Source organism: Podarcis erhardii, assembly GCF_964252035.2.
Source record: "Podarcis erhardii genome assembly, chromosome: 3".
Taxonomy (NCBI): domain Eukaryota; kingdom Metazoa; phylum Chordata; class Lepidosauria; order Squamata; family Lacertidae; genus Podarcis; species Podarcis erhardii.
In genome coordinates, this window is record NC_138507.1 from 104,844,409 (window position 1) to 104,859,948 (window position 15,540).

General features: G+C 43.3%; 1 protein-coding gene across 2 annotated transcripts; it reads right to left on the bottom strand.

The window, feature by feature from the left end:
* Positions 1-6,709: 6,709 nt before the first annotated feature.
* Positions 6,710-12,457, bottom strand: MCFD2 (multiple coagulation factor deficiency 2, ER cargo receptor complex subunit). 2 transcript variants are annotated; one of them, XM_081855099.1, is made up of 4 exons: positions 12,308-12,457; positions 9,999-10,151; positions 8,659-8,818; positions 6,710-8,154 (listed from the first exon to the last, which is right to left on the bottom strand). In XM_081855099.1, the coding sequence occupies exons 1-4, from the start codon at positions 12,316-12,318 to the stop codon at positions 8,023-8,025; spliced, it is 456 nt and encodes a 151-aa protein (XP_081711225.1). In that variant the 5' UTR covers positions 12,319-12,457; the 3' UTR covers positions 6,710-8,022. The 2 variants fall into 2 exon arrangements, with proteins under 2 accessions (XP_081711225.1, XP_081711226.1); XM_081855100.1 differs by having other exon boundaries at positions 12,251-12,417.
* Between the last annotated feature and the right edge of the window lie 3,083 nt (positions 12,458-15,540).

Below are 15,540 nucleotides of genomic sequence, written 5' to 3' on the forward strand. Positions count from 1 at the left end.
TCATATTTTGTTCATTATCAATCAAGTTTTGTGCAGGAATTGCATGGTATCTTAGGCTAAGAGATGGCAAATCACTGGCCCACGTTCACCCATTGGACTTCATGGAAGACCAGGGGTTTAGATACATAGCCAGGTTAGCAGGAAAGAGGATCAGAGTTCAAGGACACATTCCAGCCAGGCAAAGCCGACTTGAGGACATTTCAGAACAGGATCAGTGAGGGCTGTGGCTTGGGGAGAGAGAGAGTAGCCTAGGGAAAATCCCAAGGGACAGATGGAGATGCTTGGAAAACTGTATTAAGTCCCTGAGATTGAGACCTCCTTTCAGCCAGATCCTCAGCCAGCTGAAATGTAACATTTGGCTTTTAATTAGAAACGCAAGCAATCTCACAAAGAAAAGTTAGACTGCTAGCCTGAAGAAGAATCTCTGTTAAAGAAAATGGAAAAAGTCTCTATCCAACCTCTATGGGAGTATTTTCCTTCTTCATTATGGACTTCCTCTATGCTAATCTGTTGTAAACTATTTTTAAACTTGAAGGCCTTGTTATTACCACACTCACTTTCCAGACCAATGAGGGCCAGTCGGTAACCCTGGTGCTCAAGACAGATAATGCCATTGCTCTATCTCTACACCAGTAGCCACCAGCTCTATAGTCTGGCATTGTCATCAGTGGTGCCTGGCATCCGTTGTGTTAGCAAAGTCACTTAAATAATGCGGACAGAGAAAATAAATCCAGAAAACACTTCACTGAGGAAAACTGGACAAAAACAGCGTATAATTTGAGGAGAAAGTAATAGAGAGGTTTTGTCCTTCTACATCAGGCCTTGTACACAGCAGGAAAGCATCCAAACAAATGCACAGAGGAAAACTCCCTCAGAACTACAGAGTCATTCAGAGCACATGCTACCTCAGCAAACATGGTGCAACTCTGCCTGGTTGCTAAGCAACACCTACACCCATCACCCACTTGGCTAGTTGACTTTATACAGATTTAACCCTTACAATGCACAGGAAATAAATCTCTGCTTTTGCCTTTTCGGCACATTGGGATTGGTAGGGCAGATGACTAGGAGTCCAGCACTAGGCGGAACCAGAGCCAATGGCAGGCTGAGATAGCTAAGTCCAGTTTCGTTCCCCCTGCTCCACGGGTACTTTAGCTGAGATTCCTGCATTGCAGGGGGTTGGACTAGATGACCCACAGGGTCCCTTCATGAAGCCAACAGGCAGTAGCAGCCCTGGATTCATGGTTAGTAAGAAGGCAGGGCAGCTGAGGGAAGGCTGAGGTTGGTGCGGCAATGCCCACTTTTGGCCTAATGGACCCAACTCCTCTTATTGTTGTTGGGTTGCGAGGGGTGATAACTCCTCCCGCCCTTCGCACAAGTCTCTTTTTAAGCATTCCTCCAGCCGAGAACATCATGTCTTTTCTCTCATTACAAGACAGACAGGGAGGAGCAGCCGTTCAAGTTTCCAGATGCAGAGAGATTTAGCACAACTGCTGGCCGTCCTGCCAAAACGAAGAAGAGAGGAAGCAAAAATAATAACTCTGTACTGCCAAAGATTTTCAGGGGCAGAGGGAGGTCTGCAGCTGCACCTATACCCCGCTTCTCCTTTGGCAGCAGATATACATACATACATACATACATACATACATACATACACAGGAATGACATGAGAAAGGACCTTTAATATGGCTCAGGAGTGAGCATGAATTCAGTTTCCTGCACACATCTCTGAAACTGAACATATTTTTTTCCACCACCCCGATGGAAATTTCGGCAGACTTATTTATTTGTTTTACATCCCTCCCTTCCTCCCGAAGGAGCCCAGGGCAGCAAACCAATCATTAAACAATTTTTAAAAACCACTTTAAAACAATTCCAATAGCGATGAAGGCTGTGAAAGATCTCAACTTAAAAGGCTTGCTCATTGATTATTACTTATCATTAAAAAGGCCCGTCTATTTCTGGCAACGACTCACCTTGAGAGTCGCGCAGTCATCTGGCCTGTGTATTTTACTTGCTTATCTGTGCAATATGTTTTCTTATTAATGGCAGTAAAAAAATAAATAAACCTCTGAAATTGGCTTCAGTTCTCAACAGACACTGGCTTCCAGTAGGAGAAAACAGCCAAGATAATAAATATGACCAGTCAGGTGTCAACCCCTGGCTGAGCCCTTCTTGACAATCTTCCAAAGGTAGCTAAATGTCTTCCTCTAAAGTCCAGCTTTAAGTCAGACTCTAACGGAGGCAGGGATAAGATCTCCATTGGTATGATCAAGGTGTTGTTGTTTCGTTTTAAAACAAAGGTGGATTGCCACAATCACATCAAAGCAAGAGTCCCGGATAAAGACCTTGGTCACAATCCAACATTAAGAAGATTTAAGCGTGTTGATTTCAATATTATTTGGATGTACTATATTTCACTCTGGGTTGCAGTCTTTGCTTATTTCCCCCAGGGGTTGGAGGCTTTCCCCCCACTAGTGTGGGGGCCAAATTCCCTTCTGGTCTACTTTCTGAGTGCCGTGGGAACCCTGAACTACACAATGCAACATTTTGCTGAAGGTCTCACTTGTCGTTTTGTACGGTTATTGCATCAGATCCTCATTCCATCTGTCCTTTTAATTTGTTGTTGTTGTTTAGTCGTTTAGTCATGTCCGACTCTTCGTGACCCCATGGACCAGAGCACGCCAGGCACTCCTGTCTTCCACTGCCTCCCGCAGTTGGGTCAAACTCATGCTGGTGGCTTTGAGAACACTATCCAAGGATCTCATCCTCTGTCGTCCCCTTCTCCTTTTGCCCTCCATCTTTCCCAACATCAGGGTCTTTTCCAGGGAGTCTTCTCTTCTCGTGAGGTGGCCAAAGTATTGGAGCCTCAGCTTCACGATCTGTCCTTCCAGTGAGCACTCAGGGCTGATTTCCTTCAGAATGGATATGTTTGATCTTCTTGCAGTTCATGGGACTCTCAAGAGTCTCCTCCAGCACCATAATTCAAAAGAATCAATTCTTCGGCGATCAGCCTTTTAATTTGTGGCCCACATCAAATATGAAAATACCCCAGCACACCACTCACTGATGCATGCATTACTTGTAGTGAAAGGCCAGTAGCAATGTGGTGAAATGTGTGTGTGTGTAGGGGAACAGTTAGGGAGACAGGTGTCAGCTTGCAAGGGCAATTGGGAGCCTCCCTGTTGTGTGCATAGCTGGGCAGAAGCTTCCTGGGCTTTGGGAAGGAAGCGCAAGGCTTTAATACTCTCATTTACCAGTAACATTTTAAGGACTACTAGCCTAATCCCCCTAGTCCACTGACCGCACATCCCTGTGAGAGACCATTGGTGTGTAAGTTTAAAGGTACCTTCACTTGTTTCTGCTGAAATGGATCCTTCTTTTTTCCCTTTGAGGAGGAACATTTCAAGAATGGAAAATGTGAATATGGCAACAGGCCTTAATGGAAAGACTGACAAAGCAAGTACAAAGAGACAAACAAACATGGGAGATGATGTCATATGACCGTGGGGCAGGGTCATTCTGTGGGCAGCTAGTAAAACTGGGACCTCAACACTCGCTTCAGGTCAGAACTTCCCTGGAGGGGCTTGATAGGCTGAGATGAAACAATGCATTGTTCTTTCTCTCTACATATTATGAAATACAGTGGTACCTTGGGTTAAGTACTTAATTCGTTCCAGAGGTCCGTTCTTAACCTGAAACGGTTCTTAACCTGAAGCACCACTTTAGCTAATGGGGCCTCCTGCTGCTGCCACGCCGCCGGAGCACGATTTCTGTTCTCATCCTGAAGCAAAGTTCTTAACCTGAAGCACTATTTCTGGGTTAGTGGAGTCTGTAACCTGCAGCGTATGTAACCTGAAATGTATGTAACCTGAAGCGTATGTAACCCGAGGTACCACTGTAATAACATAAAAGGTATGTGTTGTATACCAACCAAACCAAACGAAGCATCACTTTAATGCATTGTATTTTTTTTATTACATGTTCTTGATATATATGAAAACATTTTTTGAAAGTTGTTTAAAAATAAAATTATTATGGGATGTTCGGGTTCCTGAACATCCTCAAAGTGCAATGCATTTTATGGAGAAGGGAAAGATTCCGCACACTCACATCCGAGTGGCTTCGTTGAAGCAAGCCTCATTCATAAGCTTGTAAAATGTCACCTTGGAAATGTTGCTAATAGGATCGTATTCCAGAAAATGGAGTAGGGGGCAGAGAGGGAGATGAGGCGTAGAAATTTGGACAAGGTGTTTAAGAGATGCAAGGGAGGAAGGAAAAAATGAGGTCACCTCGTGCATTTTTTCAAAAAAGCGTATTTGGCTTGTCATAGCTCAAGCGCTTTGGACTCCATGCAAAACTTTTGGCTTCATCTATTGGTCTTGGCAAGGACAGGTGATTTTGAAGAGCCTTGGCCTGTTTAATGACAGAATTACTGAGAGAGGGGTGTGTGATGCAGTGATTTCGATGCAATGTTCTGAATGCCTTTTGTTGGCGTCAGCTGCGTTTTCATAATACAGTAAGTGTTGAGAGCGCGTAGACCGGGGTAACCTTGCCTTGTTACAATAGTAACAGGTGATGTACCTGGGGCCTTCTTAAGGCCAATAAAAAACAGAGTTTTTTGTTCTCTTCCTTTCAACAATTCCAATTTACAAACCCTAAAAGCAGCAAATGTAATCTGTCGTGCCATCTAGTGGCTACTGCATGCATTCCCTTAGCACTGAATCCTCTCACGAGAAGGAAAACTCTGACCCTAAATCTCTGCTAAATCTGTGGCTATGATCATTCGTGAGAAAGGCTTTGGGAGTACAGTGGTGCCTCGCAAGACGAAATTAATTCGTTCCGCGAGTTTTTTCATCTTGCGATTTTTTCGTCTTGCGAAGCACGGACTTTGGAAAAGCTTCAAAAATCACCAAAGCCTTCAAAAACCTCAAAAAAGGCTACCACACCACGTGCTATGAGTAGCTTCTCGAAGTGAAGGCACAGTTTTAAGAAAAAGGAAACAAACTTGCAAGACAAAGGAAACAAACTTGCAAGACGTTTTCATCTTGCGAAGCAAGCCCATAGGGAAATCCGTCTTGCGAAGCAACTCAAAAAACGAAAAACTCTTTCGTTTTGCGAGTTTTTCGTCTTACGAGGCATTCGTCTTGCGAGGTACCACTGTAAACCCCAAGGAAAATTCCATACCTGATGCCTCGCAGGACATCTTGGGGGGAAGAAAATGCAAGGGAGTAAACCCAACACAAATCCGGAGTGGGGTCTCCAAGATGGATGACACCTTGTAGGCCTCATTCTGGCAACCCCTGCAGCCAAGCTGGTGCCCAAATCATTGCTCTGCTTTCCTTTGGACCACATCAGCGAGGTCCAGAGGGGAGTCTTGTCGTCTGGGTAGCTCAGGACCTTCATACACACTGCCCAGGGTTCTGCACTTTGGTGCTGTTAAGGCAGGGGAAAAAAATGATGTGGGAGGCTGCAGTTACAGATGAAACTCGAAAAATTAGAATATTGTGGAAAAGTTCATTTCAGTAATTCAACTTAAAAGGTGAAACTAATTATGAGATAGACTCATGACATGACATGCAAAGCGAGATATGTCAAGCCTTTACTGCCGCATTGAGGCAGTAATTGATGCAAAAGGGGCCCAAACCAAGTACTGGGTACTTCTCAGAAGTCCAATATTGCTGTATTTGCAATCCTTGTTTTGCTGATTTCATTTAATATTCTAATTTTCTGAGACTGTTAATGTGGGGTTTTCATCAGCTGTATGCCATGATCATCACAATTATAACAAATAAAGGCTTGACATACAGTGGTACCTCGGGTTAAGAACTTAATTCGTTCTGGAGGTCCGTTCTTAACCTGAAACTGTTCTTAACCTGAAGCACCACTTTAGCTAATGGAGCCTCCTGCTACCGGAGCCCGATTTCTGTTCTCATCCTGAAGCAAAGTTCTTAACCTGAAACACTATTTCTGGGTTAGCGGAGTCTGTAACCTGAAGCGTATGTAACCTGAAGCGTATGTAACCCAAGGTATGTATCTCACTTTGCATGTCATGAGTCTATCTCATATATTAGTTTCACCTTTTAAGTTGAATTACTGAAATAAATGAACCTTTCCATGATATTCTAATTTTTCGAGTTTCACCTGTATGTGTTACTGGTATCTGCAGCCACAGTGATTCTGCAGCCGTTTGGCTTCATCCCCAGAGGAACACTCCATTGTCTTTCCAGACAGACGGGTACCAAATGCCCAAGAGAGTAAATGGAGGAATGGCTTGGTAGGGAGAAAATGATTTAGCACTCATCTTTTTACTTCTAGGACCTGAAGAACCAAGCGGGTACTTGTGGCTTTCTGAATGCTTTTGAACCTTCTCATCAACCGCAGCAACCTTGGGATGGTCAAAAGTGGGAGCCTAACAAAGTCTGAAGACACAGGTTGCTCCCCCCCCCCCCATTTTAAAGAAAACAGTTTGAAACACAAAAGTTAGAGCTCTGCAAACTTTCTAGCATGGTCTCGTTCAAACGGTATTAGCACAAAAAGATGTGTGAGAAGGAAGACCGGTATAGGAAGTAAGTACATTTGCAGAATTTATGTGTATTTCCCATGTTCGAGGGGGTAAAAGCTTCCAGCACATCGGATTTTATTGCTTTTGTATTTATCGCATGAACTGTGCTAAAAACCTAACAATTTTGACATTAGACGAACACAGTACAATCCACATTTTTATTACACAGTTAACAAAGGAAGCAATTTTTACAAATGCACTTCATATAAGAATATTTTTTTATACAGAAAATAGGTCTCTTACGCAATTTACAGAGGAGCATTTTGGCTTCCTGTTTCTGAATATAGTTCGCTTGATTAAATGTATGCTTCTGTTTTATACAACAGGACAAACAACAGGGCAGTTTAGATTATCACTGTAGATCTGCACAAGGCTGTTAAGACAACATAGATGTATATAGTTTTAGAACCCTTTAGAATAAGCAGACCATTCAAGTATTTAAACACTCGTTAGAGAGTTTCTTTTAGGAAAAAAATGAGAAAGTCTTTTCATAGCTCACACCATGAATTTGTGTCAAGGTACACTGGCAAAAACCTTAACATGGCAGCATTTCAGTGTGATTATAAACTTTCATTAGCTAACATAGTTCTTGGCATTAAGACCTCATTGAATGAAAGTATTTAACCTACACTTTCTGAAAACGAACTCCGAAGTAAAATACTGTACTGATGGTGTATAATACACATAACACTAAATATATTAAGTATATAATATATATATATATACTTAATTTAAAATTCAACAACCAGTTTTCTTATAAGGTTATAATTTAAGGAACAGCAAAACCCAGTAAGGTAGTGACAGAACATGAGACAACTGAAAGACAAAAGATGAGACAACTGAAAGACAGACATATGTCTACAATGACAAACATCTATTTAGAGATTTAGGGTACAGTGCAAAGACTAAGCACTTTTAAACTCATCCATTTTAATGGAGATTTAATTAGCTACTTAACTCTCCTGCTGATAGATCTTGAAAGAGTTTAAACTTGCATCGTGCCTATACTCCCAATTTTTGCAAAATAATAATAATAATGGTGAACTCAAAGCACAAACACAAAATCATACTGTTGGTTTTAGGATATAATTGTGGCATTTAAGACTCAGTAGTGCTATGACCTTTATAATTAATGCCTTTTTGAGTCCTCCAGAAGTTATTCTGGAGTACAGTGACTTAGATGATAGCTCATTGAAGCAAGTTTTTAAGACAACTGCCAAATAATTTGCTAACACAGATGGGTTGTATTGTTCCATTGTTAACTAATAAGACTGTATCAAATAATAGTTCCCATCGTAATCTTTTTGCTCTCCAAAGTATAAGAAACGAAAGTGTAGCCATCTCACTTTTCTACCATTAATTTTGCAGCCCAAAGGGTAGAGAACACACAAACCAACATACAGTAAGGAATCACATTGTACTGGGTCACATGAACTAAAAGATTTTTAAAGAAATCATCATTCCAGTGACTTTGCAAACTCAGCATAGTCAATGTAGCCATCATTATTTTTATCATCATCACGCAAGACGCCGTCTATCAAACTAATTAACTCCTCATCTTTCATTGTCTGGGTGTGTTCTCCACCTTCCTACAGGAAAAAGGGGAGGGGGAGATAGATTGGTTTTAGTAGACAAGCACATTTGGAAATCAGAACAGTGCCACTCTGTATTCTGCCCTTGAGGGCTGCACTTGGGTTTCCTAGAAATTAGCTAATGAAGGCTAGAAAAAAGTTGAGTGGGCCTGGCAGGTATTAAACTCAGAAAGGTACAAAACAAGATTTTCAATTTGACTGTCTCTCAAAGCAGTGCTGCAGCTCCTCCGCTCACCCACCCCTCAAACCAGGTCACACTTAAAAACTATTGGCAAGTTTTGTAATCTACAGGTTTTTTAAAATTTGGTATAGCGTGGAATCTTTGAGAGAGGTGATCCCCAAGGGATAAGTCTTTGGATTAAACTGCCACTATATATATATATATATATATATGCAAAATGTTATAGACATTTCCAACCCATATATATTAAAAGATAAGCTTGCTCACAGACACTGTTCACCAGCCTATCAGATTTTCTGTTCCAGGAAATTAGCGCTCACCTCTTTGTGAACATGTGAGATGGCAGTGGCAAGTTCAAGCCCATCAAGCAGATTGTTGCCATCGTAGTCATGCATTTTGAAGTAATGAAGCTGCAGCTCCTGTGGCGACATCTCAGATTCTGGTTTGTCAATGACGCCTTCTAAATGTTCCATGATGTGGCTGCAGAGTAAGAATACGACGAATCTTAGTGCGCACCGATACAACCACACACCCACTGAATGCAACGAACGTGCAGATGTGTGCATATAGGTAATGCAATATGCATTTAAAAGCCAGACTTCGATTCAAATGTGGATACTATCTTCAGAGAGATGGGACCACAGCAGAGAGGAAAGAGAACTAATCTTCTCCCCCACACAGTCCCAAGACTGCTTGAGCTTCCCCTGAGACTACCGTATTATTCGTCCCATAGGACGCTCCGTCCCATAGGACGCACCCACTTTTTTTGGGGGGGGGGGAATAAAGGAAAATTTTTTTCCCTTTATTTCCCCCCCAAAACCAGGTCGGGGAACAGTGGGATGGTGGCGCTGCGCCTCCCCGCTGTCCCCCGAGCTTGTGGGGCTGGCCAATGTCTGTCCGGCGCGCAGGGCGCTCTGCTTCAGGGCACCCCGCCCACCGGGCGGCAGGCTGCGGACACCTGCGCGAAGCACGGGGCGTCCTCCAAAGGGCGCCCCGTGCTCCGCGCTGCCGCCCGCAAGCCTTGCGCGCCGGGGGGAGTTCCCCCGGGCATGCAAGGCTTGCGGATAGCTTCCTGGAGCCTGGAGAGCGAGAGGTGTCGGTGCGCACCGACGCCTCTCGCTCTCCAGGCTTCAGCGAAAGCCTGCATTCGCCCCATAGGACGCACACACATTTCCCCTTCATTTCTGGAGGGGAAAAAGTGCATCCTATAGGGCGAAAAATACGGTATTTACTGTATATAACAACAACAACAAAAAAAACATGTTAGTTGCAGTCATGCCAGGTGGACTGCATGAAACAGAGCTTATGAGAGATTTCACATGCAATATAGCCGTCGGCTATGCTTGCAGAGGCTGATGGGAGTTGTAGTTCAGCCACTTTGAGAGGGACAAAGGCTTCCTGAACTTACCTAAACAGAGCCCAATGGGAACTGAGTGTGCTCAGTAACCACAGCATGCTGACTGACTGGTGTGTTTGTGTGTGCGGGGGATGAGACAGAAAGTCAGGTGGGAGGGGAAATGGAGTAGGAAAAAGGCTGGCTGGCTGGCACTCTGCACTGCAACATTTTGTTGAATTCAATTCTGCTATTATATCAAATGCCATATCAGACCCTCCTTTCCCCCACTTATTTATATTGAGTGTGACTGCAGAGAATACATACTCCTTATCTTGTACCATGTTCTTATCAAGACGCACGTTTGCCTGATGACTCCCATCTGCGTGGTCCTCTGCAAAAGAGGACATAGAAGATGCAAGGACTAGATAACAGAGGAAATATAGCGTAGAAATCCTTGGTTGTGTAACAGCCATGGTCCTAGCAAAAAATAAAGACAGAGTGACCATTTAGTTGGAAAGGCAGCTAATAAATGTTATGATTAATTAAATACATATAAGAATAAAACAACAACTACTACAATTGTGGGTAACAATCAGGCACTTATACCTTTTAGAGTCTCTATTTCCTTATTCCTCCTACCACCTGCATTTTGGGTTTCCACAACCAAAACTGAGTTGCCATGAAAAGCCACAATGAAAATATGTTCTAGGTATTGACGAAAGTTCACAGATGCACAGTAATAAGGCCACCTGCCTAGCTATGCCTTCTTACTTCAAAAGACTGGCTGTGTCATGCTTACATATTGTTAAACCTCATTTTCAGTAGGGAGTCCCGCATCTGTTAACCAGGAACAGTTGAACACCTGGCACAGTTCAAAGCAGACTTTCACACAGGTGGAATAGGCAGTCTGGGATGTAAATGAAGGAATCAAGGAGCACAGCTGTCTGCCAGGAAACCTTTACATTTCTTGAGATAACATTGCAAATTCTGCATATTCACTCAAATACCAAAGTCTAATTACCTAATTTATTGTGACACTATGTGTAACGTGTCACATTTAAGGTTCTACGTACTTCCTCTTTTCCCATTTTAAACTACAGTATTTCCTACTGTAAGCCACTTTGTGCAGAGACCTTTTGAATAGCTAAGAATTGTCAATTGCACTTAATGCAATTCAGCACACAATGCATGGCAGTCAATTACTGGGACAAGAGTGTGAATATTAAGAGTTTAACAAGAATGTGCATTGCACCCACAGGACTTAGAATCAGGCTGGATTAAAAAGCTAATGGCAAAGGTGGCATTTCCTCCTCCCCTCCAACTTTATCTATTCACTATGGGTACAACAGCTGTTACTTGCTACATGTGCCCACTAAATAAGTCTATCTCCCAACCATACATTTTAATGTGGTCATGCCTGAACCCTTTAAAAAAATAAAAATCCAGTTGGAATTTCTAACCATTTTAATACCATAGGGGAGGAAATGCGGTGTGGTAGTAACTGAGTATCTCCTAGCATATGGTGGGTGCTAAATACAAACCAAATAGAAGTACTACTAGTAGTTTCTCTTTGTTTGAACCCAGATTTGGGATTTTGCAAGGCACTATCAACAAACCTTTAGACTTTGAAGTACAAAGACAAACCTCTAGAAATCGTTGACCCCTTGGCCTTTCCACTATGAGCCCCCTGTTAACTCATTCCCCCCCTTCCCTTCATCAAGCATAAAGCAGTACATACACAACTTAAGCCATCTCCCAGCTCTCCAGTTCTGCTTGGTAAGCAAACCTGGCACTAATTGCAGCAACAGCTGGAACAATACAACTGTAATGTGAAGAAATGAAAAGGAAAGCACATATCCTCTCCCCTCTTCCCCGTTTTTTTTTTTTAAACTTGTACTCCGCCAATTAAATTTTGGCTAAAAGTCTGGGCATTATTTGATCAGGGATGAGGTTTATAACTGGAAACAGCTCTCTCACTGGAGTTTTTTTTCCCCTGTGAGCGGTTTACTCCTATTTATTAACCTGTAAGATGATTAACATTATTTCCTATTCTGCTTTTCTGGGCTGGGGAAAGAAGAGATATTGAAGACAGCCTGCAACGCAGAAAAGCGACAGCACATTTTCTCCCTCTCTCTTTCTTTTTAGAGTTTTAAAAAGATTTTTAATGTTATGGGAATTGGGGCATTCTTATTTTTTGTGCGCGGGGGGGGGGGGGAGAGAGAGGAATGGGAATAGGTTTCTTAACCCCCCCCCCTTCTATGGCAAAACAAATGCCCATTGGTTTCAACAGGTCTACTCTGAGCAGGGCCGACACCTGAGGCAACCTTTTTAAATATATATATATATATATATTGGTGGTTGGTCGGTCTGCTTTCCTTTCTGAATAAAAGCTGCCCGCCCAACGCTGTTCAAGGCAGGGAATGCTGCCCCGTAGAACTCAACAGGGCTTGGTCCTGCAGCCCCTTACGCGGGAGTAAGCCCCACTGAACTCTATGGCTTCTTCTAGGTAAGAGTGCCCTGTTAATGCCTCAGGTGGCAAAAGCCCAGGACAATGGGGACTGACCCCACCGTCTCACCTGCTCCCAGCGCCGCCAGCTCCTCCTAAAGCGACACCGGACGAAGTTTGGACCTACCCGGCCACCATCGCCTCCTCTCGCGGCCACCCCTGAACTCTCCGCGCTTGCGTCCTGCCACCGCCCAACTCTCCTGCTATTGGCTTTGGCCGCCTCGGAGTTTTACGTCGAACGCCCAGGTGCGGCGGCCAGATGCCACGCCCCTTTCCCTCCCCCTCCCGGCTCCGTGGCCACGCCCCCTCCCTCCGATCTCATGACGTGGCTTCGCTCCTTTCCAACGTTGCGCTCAAAGGGCGGGTCTTTAAAAAAAAGAAAGAAAGGGAAGGAAACCCCACCCCCCGCTTTCCTCTGGTACGCCCGGTGCTCTTTCAGTCATTGCCGGCAGAGGGTCTCAGGTACCCAATCGCCGTAAAGAACTTGTTTACGGCCCTCCCTCTGCCTATATGCTAACGTGGGCGGGTGCTCCTCCCAACTTTCCTCTGGTACGCCCGGTGCCTTTCAATCATCGCCGGTGTGGACTCGGATAGCCAATCGCTGCAAGACTACGTGAAGACCCGCCCACTTTGTCCCTAGGTTGCCTCATTTGACTAACATCGGCACGCGTTCCTCTCTTCTAGGCCGAGGTGCCCCTGTTGGGTTTGGTCGCTTCCAGCGCTTTTAGCACGACTAGCGAGCCCTCGGAGCTCTCGCTGGTTGTGTGAATGAGGCTGGGGTTCCCAAAACGAAAACATTGGCAGGATTCTTGTAATAACCTGCAGTTTTATAACAGTATATATTTAAAGCAGATGAATAAATGAGCAAATAAAGTTAATTTGAATATGCAGAAGATATTAAAAATAAATTTAAGGGACCACAGAAAGAGGGGGAAGTCAAGTTAAAATGTTAAAATGATTGTAAAATTAGTGAAATATATAAATAAATGAAATTTAAAAAGGACAAGAATCTGGCTTTTGAGTAATTTCGCTTGCCCCTTTTCCCCTGTCCTGGTTAGGATGGACATTGTTTTTGTGGTTTCCCTCAGGTGCCATAATGATGATGATGATGGTGTGTGGGAGTGGGGTTATTGGGTTTTTTATTATGCATTTTTCTGTTGTGATGTGTGGATGAAGGCTGGTATACAAATTTAGCAACAACTTCATCATCTTGGGTTAGCCCTGGGGCTTTGTGCCCCTTAGTGTTTCTATACCCTATAGGAAAACATGATGCAGCCTGAAATTTCTGTGGGTTTAATCAGAAGTAGATGTTCTTAGGTCCCACCCTCATCTTTTGATTAAATTCTTTTAACTGTTTTCAGTACAGTATTGTATTTATACATTTCTGTAACCTGTCCCAGGGACCACGTAGTGAAGGGTGGGTGAGAAATCTAATTAATAATACTAATACTAGATAACAAACGATATCGTGAAGTGATTAAATTGCCAGTGAGTTGGGAGGTGTAGGGTCAAATCCACCCTTAGCAATAAAACTCGGCACATGAATTTGGGCCAATCAGTAGCTTGGGCCTTTTCTACACCATAAAGATAAAATAGGGAATGAAGAACTGTTATTGTGCTTTTATGCTGCCTGCTCTGTCATTAGGCAGAGACAGTCACCCGAAGCAGCTGTGGTTGGGTACCCTGAAAGGGCAGGGAAATGTTAGTTATATCACCGATTGTGGTTGCATTTTTACTGTAAGGAAAGTGAGGAGATGCTTGTGGGACTTTCTGCATGAAGCGGCAAAATAATTTAGCTGGCCTGGGGTACTATGTGCCTTGACTTGTAGTGGTGGAATCACCTGTTGCCCTGCCTCTTGAGCTTCTCAGAATAAATGTTACAAAAAAATCGATCCCATAGCATTTCCCCTCCATGAGAGGTCCGGAGGACAGTAATACAGTAATGGGCCTTTTCTGTGGTGGCTCCGTTTGTGGAATGCTCTTCCTAAGGACACTTGCCTGGCACCTTCATTACATATCTTTAGGTGCCAGGTGAAAATGTTCATATTCCTTTGGCTCTGATTCAAGAATCTATGGTCTTTTAAACTGTGTGTGCGTGGTTATTGTTTTGTTTATTATGGTATTTATTTTTGTGTTTTTATACCGTAAACCACCCTGCTATCCTCAGGTGAAGGGCGGTATATAAATTCAATAAATACATCAATAATAAACAAGACTTCCTTTCCTCCCCCCTGTAAATTCTTCTTCTTTTAAATAATTTTTATTAGTTTCCTCCCAAGGACTTCAATCAAAAGTGAGCTCCCCATGAAGTCAGTGAAACTTCCTTCTGAACATTACGTCCTAGAATACAGACTCTGGATGCTTAGCAGTGGCTATATAGGTGTGGCTCCAATTACCTGACATTAATTCTGATGTGTTTCATAATAACTCTTCTTACTCTGCCTTCAGCCCACACATATCACACAGAACTGAGATGAATGCAATTTGCTTTCTACGTAGCAAATGTAGAGAGGGATGCAGGCCACCTTAAGTGATAATAATAAAATCATCATTTATACCCTGCCAAGGTCCTGTTCTAATTAGACTTTCTGCCTCACCACTCCACAGGCCAACCTACCATCAACTGCCTTGTGGGAAGGCTCTTGATGGGTATTAAATATGTTGCTGCGGTTTAATGTGTATTTAAAATATGTAATTTAATGTCACTTAAAAAAATATTAAAGGTTTCTTCGTTTACAAAAATATATGCATTGTCTTTTTTTGCGTTTTCTACAGATCAGTTTCATTTGTTGTGAGACATTAGCATTGCATGCAGTATAATGCTTCTATTTTTCTACTTAGTGTATGTGTGGGGTTTTGTGTCAGTGTCACTTGTGTGGGTTCTCTTTCTGTTTGCTTGCTATACTTCCATGGTGATGAGAGAGATTGGCGATAGCCTAGGGCAGGGGTCACCAACCTAAGGCCCAGGGGCCGGATCCAGCCCAATCGCCTTATGAATCCGGACCGCGGATGGTCCAGGAATCAGTGTGTTTTTACCTGGGTAGAATGTGTGCTTTTATTTAAAATGCATCTCTGGGTTATTTGTGGGGCATAGGAATTCATTCACCCCCCCCCCCCTTAAAAAAATATAGTCTGGCCCCCCGCATGGTCTGAGGGACGGTGGACTGGCCCACGGCTGAAGAAGGTTGCTGACCCCCGGCCTAGGGTTTGGTTGGTTGTCTTTGGGTGGCTGTAATGAGATTTGGTTTTGTATGTGAGTGGTGCATGTGTGTGTGTATTTGTGAATCAGGTTAGCCAGACTGATTCATATACTTTTGGCAGATTCTTGTCGTTGTCTTGTTGGGTTGTGTATGTGATAAA